This window comes from Mesoplodon bidens (assembly GCF_964165515.1).
Source record: "Mesoplodon bidens genome assembly, chromosome: 9".
NCBI classification, from domain to species: Eukaryota; Metazoa; Chordata; class Mammalia; order Artiodactyla; family Ziphiidae; genus Mesoplodon; species Mesoplodon bidens.
The window spans coordinates 17057504-17076662 of NC_138166.1; the positions used below are offsets into that span (position 1 = coordinate 17057504).

At 35.8% G+C, this 19159-nt stretch overlaps 2 protein-coding genes across 3 annotated transcripts in view; one reads left to right on the plus strand and one right to left on the minus strand.

Annotated features, from left to right (window-relative positions):
* Positions 1 to 19159, plus strand: part of SUGCT (succinyl-CoA:glutarate-CoA transferase) — a 661401-nt gene that overhangs the window by 136385 nt on the left and 505857 nt on the right. The gene's annotated exons all lie outside the window — the stretch shown is intronic.
* Positions 16552 to 17137, minus strand: LOC308622283 (dolichyl-diphosphooligosaccharide--protein glycosyltransferase subunit TMEM258-like). Its single transcript, XM_081243648.1, has one exon. It carries the CDS (start codon positions 17124 to 17126, stop codon positions 16887 to 16889), a length of 240 nt encoding a protein of 79 aa, XP_081099774.1. The 5' UTR covers positions 17127 to 17137; the 3' UTR covers positions 16552 to 16886.

Sequence of the window (19159 nt, forward strand, 5' to 3'; positions counted from 1 at the left end):
TTGAAACATAAAAATTTCCTCTGTCATCATGTCTTTTGAAGCAAAGAGGTGAGAGATATAGTATTAGATCAAATAGTGGTCAGGGAACAGGATGTTCTACCTGATCGACATGCTGGATATAAGTAAATTGCTGAAACTTTATGGCATCCATTATAAAGGGCTAAAGAAACTCAAGGGAATAAATTGACCAAAATGCAAAATAAGTCTTGTACTCACTCTTCAGTATGAGTGAATTCCACTCTTGCTTCCTTTCTAATGAGGACACCCTACAGTCTATTGGTGAATCTCATTCATACTGGTGGACTGCAAAAGTGGTAGGATCATTGACTACTTGGTATAATGAATGGAGGAAAGTCGTCTGTTTTCTATGACATGCTGGATTGTTTGAAGAGGTAAATAAGCACCAGGAAAAAAACAACAAATGTAATTTGTTTAGACTTTCAAGGAGTCAGTTAGAAAGTTTCACAACAAAGCTATTCCAAATTGTGTTACCATGGTATTAGGAGGAAGATTTTGTCACACATAGGTATCAGCAGAGGAAACAAAACGTAGGGTGTATGAGCCTGCTGTTGATGGAGACATGTAAACAGTGAGGCGCCTCCAGGGGTTTCGGCTGGACTTCGTTATTATACATATTTATAGATCATTTAGAAGAGTATGTACACGATGAAATACCTGAGGGTGCAGGACTAAGCTCCTTTGGCTAGTGAAATTATAGCTCAATAGGAATAAGCTTTTGAAAGATCATATAAGTGGACAAGAAAGTGGCAGGGAGGCTGAGTAATGTAAGCAGTGCTGCCAATTTAGGGAAAAAGAAACCAAACTAAACTTGTAAAACTATGGGCTCTGAATTATTTAGAAACCTGCTTTCCTTTAGGGACCAGGAAAGGAATTTGGAGTCCTTGTATCAATAGTTGCATCCTTCTGAATAGGCCAGTGAAAGTTGGAAGGTTGTGAAACCAAAGGTGCACTTGAAGCAAAACCATTGTGCCTCTGCATTCTTTTGGTTTTGATTGTATGAGAAAGACCTAGTTTCAAATCCTGACTCAATCTTTAAAGGGTTTTTGTGAGGACCAAATTGAATATATGTGAAATTGCCTAGTACGGTGGTCCGTGGCAAGCCCTGAATGTAGTATCAGGGGGGACATGATGGAAGTAGAGTCTCCTGGTTGGACCAAATCATTCAGGCTCTAACTTGGTATAGGAAGATGGTGATCTATCTTCTCTCCAACTCAGCTACAAGGAACTTGCTTCTTACAGGGGAGAAAATTTAATTTTTGAACAGCTCTAATTGTCACTAAGGACTTTATACTTAGTTGAAAGCTACCTTTCTTGTGATTTGTAGGCAACAGAGTAACAGAGAAGAAAGGGGACTTGAGAGATCACTCATTCAGAACCTCTTATTTTATGGATGAGGATGAGGAATATAAGGTGGGATGTATTTCTGCCCACATGACTTCATAGAACTTTGCCTCATTGATATTTCTGTTTGCATTATTTATTAGTATGTTTATTTTACCTTGATATTTGTACGGCCCTTACTATGCAGGCCTATCTTCACCTTCCCTTGTTTAGCATCCATTACCAGTTTTTAATACTGATCCCACCCTCAGGCTGATTTATTTTATTTTCTGTATTGCAGCTGCTAGTCCTTTAGAGCAGCGGTTGGCAAACCATGGCCCATGGACCAAATCCATCCTGTGCCTGATTTTATGTGGCACGTGAGCTAAGAGTAGTTTTTTAAAAAAATAAATTTATTGATTTTATTTATTTATTTTTGGCTGCGTTGGGTCTTCATTGCTGCATGCGGGCTTTCTCTAGTTGTGGTGAGCGGGGGCTACTCTTCCATGCGGTGCACGGGCTTCTCACTGCGGTGGCTTCTCTTGTTGTGGAGCACGGGCTCTAGGCACACGGGTTTCAGTAGTTGTGGCTCGCGGGCTCTAGAGCACAGGCTAAGTAGCTGTGGCACATGGGCTTAGTTGCTCCGTGGCAAGTGGGATCTTCCCGGACCAGGGCTCGAACCCGTGTCCCCTGCATTGGCAGGCAGATTCTTAACCACTGGGCCACAGGGAAACCCAAGAATAGTTTTTACATTTTGAAATAGTTAAGAAAAATCAAATGAAGAAAAAAATTTTGTAACTCATGAAAATTATGTGAAGCTTAAATTTTAGTGTTCATTAATAAAGTTTTATGAAATCGTAGTCACACTCCTTTGATTATGTATTATCTACGTCTGCTATTGTGCTATAACAGAAGAGTCTTGGCAGAGACTGTATGTCCTGCAAAGCTGAAAATATTTACAATGAGCCCTTTACCGAAAAAGTTAGCTGACCCTGGTTGTAAAGTGTCTCCAAAGACCCGATCAGCATCACTCTATATTTCTCCATTGGCCTTTTCCTTTCTCAAAGTTCCAGCTTGAATTCCACTTCCTTCATGACCCTCAACAATTTCTCTTTCCTCTTTACCTAATACACACTAGTGTTTGATTGATTGCGTAGTTCTCTAAAAGTTTTACATACATTGTTTTGTCCTTTCCCCCCTTTTGTAAATGTAATCTTTTTGAAGGCAGGAACCATATAATGTGTTTAGCAACATAGCACTCAGCCAAGGGTCAGGCTCATAATACTTCTCTCTAATGAGGTATTTGCTGAATTTAATTGAATTTCTTTTAGTGGTATCCTCCAGAATTCATTTAAGGAGCCACAGCAGGGAAGACAGGATTTTGATATACAAATAATTTATGTGATTACTGCTTTAATTGTGATTTGTACAGAGAACTGTGGGAGCCCAGAAGAGCAAGTAACCCAGGGAGTCAGAAAAGACTTCCAATAGGAAATAAAATTTGATCTTAATCTTGAAGACTGAGTAGAGTTTGCTAGGTGAAGAAGGGAGAATGGGGAAGAGAGGGCTTGAGCATTCCACGACCAGGTGTGTACAAAGCATGGATGGAAGAATGCATCCAGATGACCTCTCATTCCCTTTCCTCTGCCATAGAGGGATGAACACCATCCCAAATCTGGTGTTATCAATATCATGAATACTTTGATCCTTGTATTACATAGGTATACATCTTTATAGACTATCTAGTACTGTTTCACATATTTTTAAAACTTACATAAATAATGTACTGATACAGCATTCTGAAAATTGCCTTCTTTTCTTTCAACCTAATTTTTATGAGTTTTATATGTATTAATACGTGTAGTTCTAATACATGCATTTTTCATGCCTTGCATTATTCCATTCCTTCAGTATGACATGATTTGTTAACCATTCACCTGTTGAAAGATGTATGTATTGTTTCCAATTTTTTTACTTTTATAACATTGCTATGAGCATTCCTATACATTTTTTTTTGTTCATATGTCTGAAATTCTCTGAAATCTATAATTGAGAGTAGAATTTCTGGGTCATAGGTGTGTGTATCTTCAACTTTGCCTGGTATTGCTAGAAACTGAATTATATAAATAGATTTTCTAATATCACATCATCTTTTCATTCCCAGGAGAACCCATCGGTAATAATGTATTGTTTTTCCACACTTATCAATTTATTTTTCCAGAGTTTCATATAGGATTTTTACATCAATTTTCATAAGTAAGCTGGCTCAGAATTTTCTTCTCTCATATTGTTCTTGTTTGGTTTTGGTTTTTATGTTATTATGTAAGTCTCATAAAATGAGATAGGGACTATCCATTACTTTTCTGTTCTCTAGAAGGTTAGAATTATCTGCGTATTAAAAGTTTGGTGAAAACAATCTGTTAGACCATATGGGCTTAATGGTTTTTGGATGGATGGATTTTAAGTTACAGACTTATTTTTTGGTTAAAGATCTATACAAACTTTCTATTTCTTTTTAAGTCAGTTTTATTGAGTTATATTTTATTAGAACTTTGCCCTTGTATTCTAAGTACTCTAATTTATTGTCATAAAGTTAAGCATATTGTCTCATAATTTAAAAAGAACAACTTTGTTGTACCCATTGTTTTGTTTTTTGTTTTCATTCCTAACATAGAGAAAGGAATGATAGGGTAGTGGTTAAAAGCAGACTATGTAGCCAGATTGTCTAGGTTTGAATTTAGGTTCCACGATTTTCTGGTTGTATGCCAGTGAGAAAGTTATGTAACTTCTCTATGCCTCAGCTTCTCAGCTGTAAAAGTGATATAAAATAGCATCTACCTCATAGGCTGTACTTAGACTTTTATAAATATTTGAGTATATGTTGTAGACCCTTTTGATAACTTAACGTTAATTTTTATAGATAATAAAATTAAAGAAGAAAAATTAGCTGAAATCCGCCATTCAAGAGATAATATAACTGCTACTAAAATTTGTGTGCATTTTTTTCCAGTCAGGTCTTTCTCTTTTTTATGTGTGTGTGCATCTGTTTCTGTATATATGTGTATATCTATCTGTGTGTTTATTTGCATTCCTAGATTTGTAGAGATGTGTATATGTATGTATATGTATACACATATAAATGTAAATATATCTTCAGTTTTTCTTTATCCGGTACATCTGTCATATTAAGGATCCTTCAGAAACGTGATTTTTAATGTCCCATGTGTTAAAAATGAGGCTGTGTTGAATAGACGTGTGTATAACTCTGTCAAAGATTTTTTAGAAAATACAAGATGGAAATTACCCCGTGGGTTTTTCTAAAAGTTTGTATGGATTTAATTTTTGTATTTGATTATTGTCCCTGATCTCATTGAAAAGCATCAATGGCACATCTTTGTCACTTGAGTTTAAATGTAAACTCCTTAACATGTCATAGAAGGGATCTGTCCTCTGCTTATCTTTCCTGTTTCAGCTCTTAGTGTCCTGTCACACCCTTTCTAGCTGTTGTCAGCACTTGCTGTTTGTGACTGTGCCATACTCTAGCCCAACCCTAGAGGTTTACCTGCTCCGCTTTCTTTGTGCTGCGATTTTTCTGTTGGTGATTGGCTAGTGAATTCATTTGCATGTTTTGTTCAGTTAACCATTTGTGGAGTTAATCTCTTATTGATTTGTAAAACTTTTCATATGTTGAGGGTATTAATCTTTTGATATACAGTTGTAATATTTTTTCTGATGTTATTTGCATGTGAATTTTATATGTGGTGGTTTAATTTATGTAGAATATTTTGATTTTTTAAAATGTAATCAAATCCATCACTTTTCTTTAAAATTTATATTTTTAGAGTAATTAATTTTTTCCCATTACAGTTATACTTTTGTTTTCCCATTTTTTGAGTTTAAAATTCATCTATAATTTATTTTGGTATGTAATATGAAGTAAATTTTAACAATTTTTTCTCTCTTAATAATATACTAATTATTTCAGAATATTTAATTAAACAATTTATTCTTTGTCCACTGTTCAAAGTGTTAATTTTATCATATATTAAATTTACATATGTTGGACTTTTTTCTGACCTCTCTATTCTCTGTACTCTTATCTCCTCTCAAATCTGTGTTACTCTGTGACTCATAATGTGCTCTAACATTTTTTTTTTTTTTTTTGCGGTATGTGGGCCTCTCACTGTTGTGGCCTCTCCCATTGCGGAGCACAGGCTCCGGACACGCAGGCTGAACGGCCATGGCTCATGGGCAAAGCCGCGCCGTGGCATGTGGGATCTTCCCAGACCGGGGCACGAACCCATGTCCCCTGCATCAGCAGGCAGACTCTCAACCACTACGCCACCAGGGAAGCCCTGTGCTCTAACATTCTGTGGCGAACATCTACCCCTTGTTTTTCCTTTTTATCTTTTACTTAGATATTTTTGTTGGTGACTTCTTTCAAAATAGGTAAAATTATTTTTTCGAGTGAAAAAATCCCTTTAATGTTTTATTAGGAATTGCATTAAACATATACATTGTTTTGCAAGAATTTTCTCTCTCACTTACTGATTAATGTATTAGTATAATAGATTTCTTAATATTGAGTTATTCAAATATTTCCGGGACCAGTTGTCTTCAATCACAGTTTATTTTTCTTTTTAAATGCTGCTTATCTATTTTGGTAGCATTGTGCTTAAATTTTTTACATGTTTTTCAAAGAGTCATTAGTTTTCTTTATTGTGTTTTAGGTTGTAGTATGAGGGCAGTGCTAGATTTTGGGATCAAATTAGGCACTTTTCCATTTTTATTGTTTTGAATTTCATTTTTATCTTCTTTTTAAATTATTTATATATTTAGATATAATTTACATACAATATTGTGTAAGTTTAAGGGGTATGATGTGTTGATTTGATGGATTTACATATTGCAATGTGATCACCACCATAGTTAGTGTTAGCCAACACCTCTATGATGTCACATAATTATCATTCTTTTTTTGTAGTGAGTACATTAAGAGCTAGTCTCTTAGCAGTGTTGAAGTTGTACTTCTTTATGTAACAGAAGAAGTATATTTTCTTTGAGTGTTGATGAAAGAAATCTTTTCAAAAAACTATCTGGTTGCAGTGCCTTTTCTTGGGGGTAAGTTTTAGTTTCTAATAGTTATTTGTCTATTCAGGTATTTGGCTTAATTAATGATCATTGCTCTAAATATGTTTTCTCTTGTTTTATGAATCACCTCTATTTGTCACCAGGTCTCTCTAATTTTGTGTGTTTGATGATTGATCCTCTTTTTCTTACTTCAATTTAACTCAGGTTCTTTTTTTTAAAGAATCTCATCTTTATCAAAATGGTGATTTCTTTTTCTTAAAATTTGTAGCAGAATATTTTTAGGATGGTCTTCATTTATCAATGTTTTGAGTCTTTTAAATTTACAATTTTTTAAAATTAGGAAGGTGAACTTCCATTATCTTTTTATCTATTTTTAGAAATACCAAATTATCTTTATTTTGGGTCTCTATCTGTCCTTCTTATTTATTATGTCTCTTCAATTTCATTCTTGTTCCTTTTCTTCGATGGTGTCAGTGCACAAATTCTGGGGCTTCCTCCCCAAGCCCTGCTTTCAAATATTGCTTATTCTTAGTTGCAAATGAAGGCTGTACCCCTTGCTCCCCACCTGTTGTATCATCATCTCAGTCCTTAACAAGATCTTCTTATATTTTTATCAATGTTGTTTTCAAGTTGTGAGTTTTCTGTGGATCTCCAGTGATTTCATTTATTTTGGTTCATTTAGAATATACTTGGCAGAAAATCCTTAACATTTCTCTTCCAGTGTCCTTTATTCCAGTACTGTCCTTATTCTTCTTTTTAAAATAATTTCTAATATATAAAAATTAATGACTAAATAAATAAATAAATCCATTTAAATGGGGATCTAGGAAGAGTAACAGATAATACTTTTCATGTCAACTTCTTACTTATAAGTTACACATCGTTTAAAAAAATCTTTGCCTATCTGGTAGGTGAATCATACTCATTGTTTTATTTTCATTTGTTACATTATTAGTGATTATGAATGTTTTTCTCGTTTATTAAATAAGTAATGAATTACCTGTGTTCTTTGTTGTGGTGTGAGTCTTCTTATGAGCTTCTTGCAGGTTGACAGTATCATGTCCATCTCACAGTTGTTGTAACTACTCTTTCCCAGTCTGTTTTAAAATCCTATTTAGGTTTGTAATGTACAAAATGTTATGTATAGATATTAAATTTGATAATTTTTCTTTTTTGACCTCTTTTATTGTTTTTATGCTTAAAAAGTATTTTCCACCCTGATATATGACAATAATTTATCTCTGTTGGTCAAATTTTTATGATTCCACATGAAAATATATGTTTATTTACCCCCTTTTAAAAAGTAAACAAATTGTGTTACTGTTTCCTTGAAAGAATTATTAGCTTTATTTTGGGATTCAGCATAATGTACTAATAATAGTGTGATTGTCTTTTTTTCACTATCCTTCCAAGATTCTCCAAGCTTTTATAAGCATTATCTTGTTAATTCACATAGCACCCTTTTGAGTTAGGTAATAACTGTGATCAGAGTTCCACATGCTGTTTTTAGAAAACCTCTTAATTTTGTTAACAAAACATTTGTAAGCAGTCTTTAATGACTAGCTGACATCACATTTAGAGTTTGGGATAAAAACATAGTTCTATTTAATGGCAGCTTTGTCAACTCATCTTTTATTTTCTGTCTTTATTTTTTAAACCTATGAAGAATTTGCTACACTTGTACCTCTTTCAGAAATGACAGGGATTATGATTGTGGAAATGGAGATTTAAATTTTTATATTAGTGGTTCTCAATCTTAGCTTCACATTGAAATCATCCAAGAAGCCTTTTAAAAATATAAATACTCAAGTTTCATGTCCAGAAATTATTGTTTCATTGTTCTGTGATGGGACTGGGCATTGAGAGTTTTCAAAAAGTTCCCCAGGTGATTCTAATGTGCAGCCAGAGAAGAAAACCATTATTTGACATCAGTGGTTTTCAAAGTGTGGTCTCTAAACTTGCTGCATCACCTGGCAACTTGTTAGAAATGTGAATTATCAGGCACCATCCCAGATCTATTGAATCAGAAACTCTGGGGATAGAGCCTAGCAATCTGTGTTTTGTGGGGGATTTACTGTGTTTTTCTTTGTTGTTGTTATGAGATAATTGTAGATTCACATGCATTTGGAAGAAATAATGCAGAGATCCAATTTCAGTATTTTTACATGCACTTATGTGTATGTCTTTAGTTCTACACAATGTTACCACATGTGTACTACCACCACAGTCAAAATACAAGAATCTGTGGTTTCCCAAGCTGCCAGGTGATTCTGATGCAGCCAAGCCTTTGGAAACATTTCTAAAATGAAACCATAAGAGCAGGAACAGATTGTTTTTTCATAAGGATTTGTCTGAGTACTCTAAGTGTGCTAACAGACCAGCAACATAGGTCTCACCTGGGAGCTTGATGGAAGTGCAGGATCTCAGATCCCATCTCACACTTAGTGAATCAGTCTTCATTGTAATAAGATCCCTAGGTAATTTGTGTGCACACTGAGCTTGAAGGATACCTAATGAATGGGTAAAAACAAAACAAAACAAACACAAACAACAACAAAAAACCCAAATCAGTTTTCTGAAATTGGGTTCAGATATTTATTCTTGTAGTAAATAACTCTTATAGTAAAGATAATTTCTCTTGTAGTAAAGATAAACTGAGTTTCTAAGCAAAACTGGTATCAATTTTTCTGCTTTTATATCTTAGTCATTTCAAGATACATTTTGTTAGGTTTTTTTTTGATAGACTTGGATTTTTTGTTTTTGCCACATATGATATAAAATTTGAGATTTTCTATTAATTCATCTTAATGTTACAACATCTTAAGTACAAGAAATATGACAACTATCATCGGCTTCATCAATATCAAACATGAATGTATCTGAATCCTTTTTTCCCCATCTCTTTCTTTTTTTCTGCTTCAGTCACTAACTTCTGACAAAATTGGAGATACTAGGTTTGTCTCAGGCTCCTGTTGAAGCTCTTTTGGTGTCTATCGCTATTTTCTGCTTTCATTTTTATATTTGTTTTGAGATCCTGAGAAAGAATTTTTAGAAAAAAGTGCCACACAGATGGAAAGATATACCATATTCATGGATTGGAAGAATTATTATTGTGAAAAAAACAGTACTACCCAAGGCAGTCTACTGATTCAGTGAAATCCCTATCAAAATATCAATAGCATTTTTCAAAGAACTAGAACAAATAATTTAAAGATTTGTATGGAAACAAAAAAGACCCCAAATAGCCAAAATAATCTTGAGAAAGAAAACAGAGCTGGAGATATCATTCTTCCTGACTTCAGATTATATTACAAAGCTACAGTAACCAAAACAGTATGATACTGGCACAAAACCAAACACATATATCAATGGAACAGAATAGAGAGCCCAGAAATAAACCCACACAGTTATGGTCAATTAATCAAACACAGGAAGCCAGAGTTTACAATGGAGAAAAGACAGTCTCTTCAATAAGTCATGCTGGAAAAACTGGAAGCTACACATGGAGGAACGAAATTAGGACCTTTTCTCACATCATATACAAAAATAAACTCAAAATAGATTAAAGACCTAAATGTAAGACTGGAAACCATAAAACTCTAGAAGAAAACATAGACAGAATACTCTGAGGTACATCGTAGCAATATTTTCTTGGATCTGTTTCCTAAGGCAAAGGAAAGAAAAGCAAAAATAAGCAAATAGGACCTAATTAAACTTAAGAGTTTTTGCACAGCAAAGGAAACCTTTGACAAAACAAAAAGACAGCCTGCTGAATGGGAGAAAAGGTTTGCAAATGATGCAACCGACAAGGGATCAATCTCCATATATAAACAGCTCATACAACTCAATATCCAAAAAATGAACAGCCCAATTGAAAAATGGACAGAAGACCTGAATAGACATTTTCTCAAAGAAAACATACAGATGGCCAACAGGCGCATGAAAAGATGCTCAACATCACTAATAATCAGAGTAATACAAATCAAAACCACCAGGAGATATCACCTCACACCTGTCAGAATGGCAGACACCAAAAAGACCACAAATAGCAAATGTTGGCAAGAATGTGGAGGAAAAGGAACCCTTGTGCACTGTTGGTAGGAAGGTAAATTGGTGCGGCCACTGTGGAAAAGAGTATGGAGGTTCCTCAAAAAACTAAAAATAGAACTACTGTATGATCCAGCAATTCCACTCCTTGGTATATCTCCGAAGAAAACAAAAGCACTAATATGAACATCCCAGTGTTCAGAGCAGCAGTATTTACACTTGCTAAGATATGGAAGCAACCTAAGTATCCATCAGTAGATGAATGGATAAAGAAGACGTGGTGTATATACACACAATGGAATACTACTCAGCCATAAAAAGAGTGAAATTTTACCATTTGCAACAACATGGATGGACTTGGAGGGCATTATGCTTGGTGAAATAAGTCAGGCAGAGAAAGAAAAATACCATATGTTATCACTTATATGTGGAATCTAAGAAATGAAATAAACTGGTGAATATAACATAAAATAAACCGACTCACAGATATATAAAACAAAGTAGTGGTTACCAGTGGGGAGAGGAAAGGGGGAAGGGGAGGATAGGGGTAGGAAATTAAGGTACAAAGTACTATGTATAAAATGAATAAGCTACAAGGATATATTGTACAGCACAGGGAATATAGCCAATATTTTATAATAACTATAAATGGAGTATAATCTTTAAAAATTGTGAATCACTGTGTTGTACACATGAAACTTGTTGTAAATCAGCTATACCTCAATTAAAAAAAAAACTTCCACTTTGTACAACCACTGGGAACACCCTTCTAGCTGCTAAATAAGATGCTGCCCCGTTCATGAATTGCCTAATAAAGCCGATTAGATCTTCAAAAAAGAAAAAAGAAAAAAAAAGAAAAAGAGCTACATTGAGGAAAATAAATAAGACCAGGCTGGGTAGCCCTATTGATAGATATATTTCTTATTTTAGGACATTTTCCAGCTCTTTTCTGCCTTGATCCCTGTCAAAGAATAAATAAGGATATTTACAGTTTTTTCCTCTCACCCTTTCTCCATACTACATGTAAGGTGCCAGAGATTTATCAGTAAACAAGATATGATTCTGTTTCTTAAGGAGCTGACTGTCTATTGGGGATATGTAAAATCAATCACAATGTGATGAAGTAAGTGTGAGAAGAAAACCAACAGGGGAGAGTACCCAGCTCATCCTGGGGAAAATGTTGTCAAATAGGGTTTCATAGAGGTGCATCTATTCAAACTGAATGCAGAAGGCTGAATAAGAATGCTCTAGGCAGATTTATCAATCAGAGGGTCAGCAGAAGACAAATTCAGCCGTGATAGTTCAAATGGATAGTTCATACAACAGTGAGGCAGAGGACAAAGAACAGATAAAGAGGTAGGAAAAGAGGGAGACTATTATCTCTCCATAGGGCCAAAGGGACAAGAAGGAAGTAGAGTTCTTGGAGGCCAATGAGAGCTGAAACTGCAGAAGAGGCACTGCCTGGTTGACACTGTAGTCGTGGAGACAGCTGGCTACTTCCAGAGGTACAGTGCCTAAGCTATGAGGGAGCTGCGAAGAAATTCTGTGAACTCTTTCTCTTCCCATTGGTGCCTCCCTTTGGCTAAACCTAATGAAAAGTCAGCTGGCAAGGGAACTGGGACTGCAGCCCATTGGGTCAGTGTCCAGAGCACCGAGCAGGGCAGAGCAGGCTGAGAAAGGATGGAGGTTGAAGGTAAAGTAAAATAACCAGGAGATAAGGGACAAATGTTAATTTCAGGGAGAAGGAATATGATGTACTGACGTACAGAAATGTAAAAGATGATTGGCAACTCTGGGGAATGACAAGGAGCGCAGGAGGCAGAAATGGGAAAGGAGAGTAGAAGCAGGAGATTTATCCAGAAGCAGGCTGGATAAATATTAATAAATAGCTAAGACTTTTGGGGACAGGCACTTTGTTAAATACATAATTTACTCCATTCAATCCTCACGTGGTTAGGAAGTTGGCCATGCCACATAGGAGTTATGACTCTTGTCCACAAATGTAATTTTTTTTTTTTTTACATTAACTCAGATTTGGCTCTGAACCTTTACCCCATCTTGGTAAATTGTATTTCAGCCATTATTTTGGTGCCTGCCTTCTCCTTTGAGTTGCATATAAATCCAGGAGATGAGCATGGTGCTCACATAAATGGGGAGGACCCTAATTTCCAGGCCACTAGATTCTGCTTACCTTCTCTTTGTTACTTGGAATCCCTGGATTTTCAACCATGAGTGGGACCCCGGAGTCTTTGTGGAGGCTGTGAGCCCCATTGAACCTTAGTAGGTTCTTTCTTCGTCATTCCTAAAGTCATAATCTGTGTCGGAATCTTTTGGTAAGAGTCTTAGGAGGTATATTGTCTCTTGTTCCTCTTTTAGTCAAGGTTATACTTACGAGTTTTAAATTTATATCAGTTATAATCTGTGACCATTTTTTATTTTTATACTTTTGTAACCTATTCTACTTTTGGAAAATATAAACAGTTACTGCTCCTTGGAGATTGCGGGGTGCTTTACTACTAACTCTCCTGAGCAAGGGTTGGCCAACTTTTTTGGTAAAAGGCAAATTTAGGCTTTGGAGGTCAAGAGGTGAAGTTGAAGATGCTATGTAAGTACTTATACGATATGAGAGAAAAATTTCAACAAGATTTTGATTGATTAAATTAAAATAATACTAATTGAGAACAGTTTTTTTGGTAATACAGATTTGCGAATGAGAAAAGTAGAATTATTTTTGAGGGGGATAACATTTCACTTAATTGGGGTGCAAAGGCATTGTTCCCCGTCATCAGAATTGATTGCAAATGTTTATCGCTTAATGCTGACCTGTAATAAGAATTTACATATTTCATCTTTGAAAATGTCTTTTCACACAGTAAGGTGTTGCCGAATAGTGCTATCAATCCACAAGCTTCTGATTTTAATTGAGCATATTCATTGCCTGGAAGGCATTTATAGGATTTATTAGATTTTTTTCTCCTGATGTTTTCCTTTTACATGTCATTATATTGCAGATTAATCACTTAGAATGGAAAGTCAGGTGGAAGCTCCTTAATTGCACAGTTAAAAGGATTTTGAAATATGGAAATTTCCTTTGCACTTGCATCGAAGTCTGAAAAACATTGCTGTGGTTTGAGCTCACAAAATATATCTGCTGTAAATTTGTGTGGGAATGAAATCTCACTATTTTTTTTAACCTTTGCCATCATGGGAAATATGTAAAGTAGCCCAACCTTACTTTTGATTCAAACAACATTAGTTTTCATTGAAATGACTTAACATTAATTGTCATTGAAATGACTTTACTGTTATAAAAATTTGGCATGTATGTGCTGTTTTGCCTTGTAATTTTAGGTAGAATTCATTGAAAAAGATTATCAAGTCCACAGGAAAAGCTAATTTCCGAAGCTATTCAGTGGTCAATGGTAGTGGTTGGGGGTTGGGTTGTTTTTTTTTTTTTTACTTCAGAAAAGACTCATTCCTGACCCTGAGCTTAAAAAAAATCACAGTAAAACTTTATACTGTTAAGCCGTAGAATTGCTGTGTGGTAGAATGAGTCAGGCTGTTCAGCTTCTGTTTCTGAGAAAACTTCATAGGACTAACAATGGTTAAGCTCACAGAGCAGATGAAGGTTACTATTAACACTATTGGTTTAATGTCACATGAGAGATTCAAATATTTTCCTCAGTGAATAACCTCCGTGAATTTCTGATGAATAATACAGTGAATAACCATAGACTTTAACCGTACATCTTTACAAGCTCTGTAACTTTGTCCAGCCAAGTCTTTTTTTGCTCCACACATAATTTTACCACCCTAAGTTGTAACACATCTTAGCAGATTCCACTTAAGTTGTATTGAATTATTGTTTTTTTTACAATTCATGTGACTATTCTTGTTTGTAGCTGTTTTGTGCAGCCTTTCATATAGGCTAATTCTTCAGTCACTTCAAAATTGGCATTGGCTCCTGGTATAAAGAACAACTGAGCAGTATCCATGACATCTGTCATCTCACCAAAGCCAAGGGAAACCTCTCAAAATAATTTGTCTCATTTTTAAATTGACTATATTGATATTGCTCCCAGTGTCTTCAACTCTTTGAACAACTGTTCTTACCAAGACTAAACAAGTTTATTTTCTCTGGACCCATTGCTTCAGCTGCTGCAATCAAACATGACTTAATTAAGTTACCATTGGTAAATGTCCTTCCTTGCTTGGCTAACAAGTGAACCACCTACAAACTCACTTTGGTTGCAGTCTCATTGTTATTTATTTATTTATTTTTTACTTCTGTGAAGAAATTCTGCTGTGATGAAATAGTCTGTTTTGACTTTGTAATATTTCCTGCCCACTGGATTTTCTGTGAGTTGGGAATACTGTGATGAGTGCTTAATCTGGCATATATTGTATTCTTTTAGTACAGATAGAGTGTCATTGAATAATAAAGTGCTTTGTCATCTAATTCAGTAACAGCATGGTGCATCTTCCAGTGTGTGCTGAAAGTATGGCACACTTCTCCTCTTGTTTTGGTATGATGGGTATGCACTGATAATAAAAAAAAATTATGGTAAGGTAATACACATGACATTTGAAATGCTGTTAAGTTATAACTGCATCACTGTGATTCATAGTACAACAAGTAGGTGTTCAAAGCAGTGAGAGTGAAAGAGCCACCTGTGGCCTCTATCACAACCAATAAACTTTTTTAATTTAATTTTTTATTTTTTTATTGAAGTATAGTTGATTTACAATGTGTGAATTTCTGGTGTACAATAAAGTGATTCATATATATATGTATATATATATATTCTTTTTCATTATGGTTTATTACAAGTTATTGAATATAGTTCCCTCTGCTATACAGTAGGACCTTGTTGTTCATGTATAGTAGTTTGTATATAGTAGCTTGTATCTGTTAATCCCAAACCCCTAATTTATCCTTCTCCCACCCCCTTTCCCCGTTGGTAACCATAAATTTGTTTTGTATGTCTGTGAGTGTGTTTCTGTTTTGTAAATAAGTTCATTTGTATCATATTTTAGATTTCACATATAAGTGATATCATATGATATTTGTCTTTCTCTGTATGACTGACTTCACTTAGTATGACAATCTGTAGGTCCATCCATGTTGCTGCAAATGGCATTATTTCATTCTTTTTCATGGCTGAGCAGTATTCCATTATATATATACCACATCTTCTCTATCCATTCATCTGTCAATGGACATTTAGACAACAACTAAACTTTTGTAGTGCAAAAGCAGACATAGATGTAATCAGATGATCATGTTCTAATAAAACTTATGTACACTGAAATTTGAATTTCATATAATTTTCATCTATTATGAAATATTTTTCTTTTGATTTTTAAAAAATATGTAAATATATAAAGATAATTCTTCTCTGTGGTCCTATGAAAATGGGCAGCAGGCTGGATTTGGCCTTCAGGCCATTGTTTGCTGACTCTTGCTACTGACAATCGCTAATCTATGATAATTAGTAAAATCTCAGAGACACCAAAAAATACAGATGTCTAGGTCCTGCCTTAGGACTTGGCATACAAAGTTAGGAAACCATGGCTATCTTGTTTACCATTAAATCCCCACCACATAGATGCTCAGTAAGTATTTTTTTGAGGAAGTAGAAGACAATTTCTGGCATATAATAAGCCTATAAAGGTCTATTGGATGAATGAAATGAATGAATGATTGATTTACTGTATATCTTACACAATATATGGGATCCTAAAGATAGTGAGATTAAAATGAATTGTTTAATCTTAAAGCCATTAAAATAGAGAGAGGCTAGTCCCGAGGAGCTTGTAGTGTTTAGTAGCTGGGAATCATTTTGGCCAGGTTACTAATTTATGTAATAATAACTGGAGAGCTAATATTATTTTGCTTAATTAAGATGTGAGGGAGGTGTAGCAAATAAAACAATCTGCAGGCTATTTCAATAAGTTTCTTTACAGTTGGATTTTATAATTAAATTCCTTTAAAAAGTTATGTGGAGAAAATGAAAGAATTTTCAACAAGACAAGGTTTTCAAGCCAAAGAAGCTAGTAGCTAATTGCATTTTTCAGGAGGGTGAACTCAGTATATTTTAGCTATTTTAATATGCTAGACTATTTAACCAAAGACCCCCCTCCCCAATTAATATGGACTTTCAGGAATCTCTAAGATATGGTAAATGTGGGACATATGATTGTTAACCAGAGGTACATTTTATACTATATTTTCAAACTCATTTACATTGCACTCAAAGAACTCAGTAAGCTTTTTTTTTTTTTTTTTTTTGGTCACACATCTGCCTTTATTGTGAGTGACAGGTGGGACACTTCCAGCATAGTAAAATAAATGATTTACAAAAGCAGAGATTCAGTTAAGCCGCCTGGTTGGGACCCTTGGGAGCTCATACGTAGATGCCGACCCAGAGCAGCGGGAAGAGGACTCCAAAGCCCATGAAGAGTGAGGCCACCGAAGATATGAGGAGCTTTTTGTAGATATCCCAAGTGTATTTGGTGGAGGTGACCTCATAAACTAAGAACCAGGCGGTGAAGAACGTGTCAGTGGCCAACAGCACCACGGTCAGATGGGGGAAGACAGCCGGGTTCACTGGGCTGGTGTATCTGCTCAGGGCCTCAAACTCCATTTTGCTGGGCACAGGGTCCTCAGTGAGCTTTCAAGCATCCTCTCTGGCATGGGGCTATGTTCCATGGATACACACCGATTTATCAACTCGGAGGTGTTTCTCACCCCAGCAGCCTTAACTTTGTGTTCTGTCACTTACTAGAGCAAGATTGGACATGACATGGCAATATTAAGTACAAGTTTCATGTTCGGTTTATGTTTCTGCTATAAGGGTGGGATACTGGCTAACACATCCTAACCGTATTGTTGGAGTCTAGGTGCTTACCCTTTACAAGCCTTGGTTTCTTCCTCTGAGAAGCTGTAAAATGATCTACTTCAGAGCTTGATTGTGGAGATTAAATGAGACAATATGTGTCAGCTGCTGAGCACAGTGCTTACAGAATGGTAATGGTAGCTGTTATTTATATTAAATGACAGATTTCATACTGTAATGTTTCTTAATTTAAGATGACTAGGTGACTGTTGACACTGCATAATACAAGCTTATTATGGACAGAGTGAACAGTAACTACTTACAAATGTTGGAGGAATGAACTCCAGCCTTTTTTTTTTACATCTTTATTGGAGTATAATTGCTTTACAGTGTTGCGTTAGTCTCTGCTGCACCTAGGGGCAGAACTCCAGCCTTTTAATATCCACAGGATAACGCATGGCTCTGCTGTGCATGTGTGAGCAAGACTTCTTTTTAACAACTATTTTTCTTGAATCCTAACGTTGCTTGGAGAGGGTAAATGCAGATTTCACTAATGAGATTTGCGAGGACTACAATGGCTATTATTCATTCATTCATTGTTTATTTCAACAAATACTGAGCACTTACAGCACGCCAAGCATGGGCAACCATGAAGAATAAGACATTGCCTCTGCTTCTGAGGCGCTCACTTGTAGTGGGGGAGACAGTCAAGTTAGCGACTGATGCAGTAACAGAGTAATTGCATGGTGACATGGCCATGAGTGGAGGGGGCACCTAACCTGGCTTTGGGAGACTAGAGAAGATTTCCCCGAAGAAAGAAATCTCTGCTGAAGCGAGGTGAAGGAGTGATGAGGGGACGGTTCTAGCAGCAGCAGGAGCAGTGAAGGCATCTGGAGAGGTTTCTAAGGACCTTGGAAACCATGTCATGAAATGCAGACACTATCCTAAGGGTGGAAGGAGCCTCTGAAAGGTTTTAAGTACACAAAAAACATTTGTGTTTAGAAATATTATTTTGGTAGTAGTGCAGAGCAAGTAAAGACTGTGGGCAAGGAGACCAGTTCAGAGGGTGTTGTGGTACCCCAGGCAACAGAACACAGTGGCCATGGGGATGGAGAGAAAGCAAACAGATTCATGATCTATTAAAGGTTTAGAATTATATTACTTGGCCAATAACTGAGGGTGAGGATGTGAAAGATGGAGGATTAAATCCTGATTCCCACGTTTTTTACTTTAGTTGCTGGTCATTCGGTGAGAGGAAGAGCAGGTTTTGTCTGGGGACATGGGAAAATGATGAATTCTTTTGCAGGCATATTGATTTCTTTTAGTGCCTATGGGACCTCTGAATTGAGACCCCCCCCCACCCCCCGCCGCCAGATGTCTGCAGTTTTGGAAAGGCGCGTTAGCACGTGTTCCATTTCCCAGGAGGGAGTCTAATCAGTTTTTTGGGATACGAAAAAAGCACAGGTTCTTCACCCCTCAAAAAAGAGAGAGAAAATTAGAAAAGTCTAGAAAGAAATAACTTAAACTTCAACATATCTTAAAATTGTGTGTCGATTAAAAAAATGAAATTTTATTCTGTGGTTTAGTGGTTATTTTATTTTGAATGACCAAGGTGGTGGGAACTAGAGATACAGATTTGTAAGTTATTGGAATAAAGATGATAATTAAAATGACTGAGTGGATGAGATTATTGGGGGGGGGGATGAGGAGCAGGGGTTTTCTTTCCTGACTGCACATTGGAATCACTTGGAGAACTTAAAAAAAAAAAATCCTGATGCCTAAGAACTACCCCCAGAAATTCTGACTGAACTGCTCTAGGATGACCTGGGGCAATGTTTGCG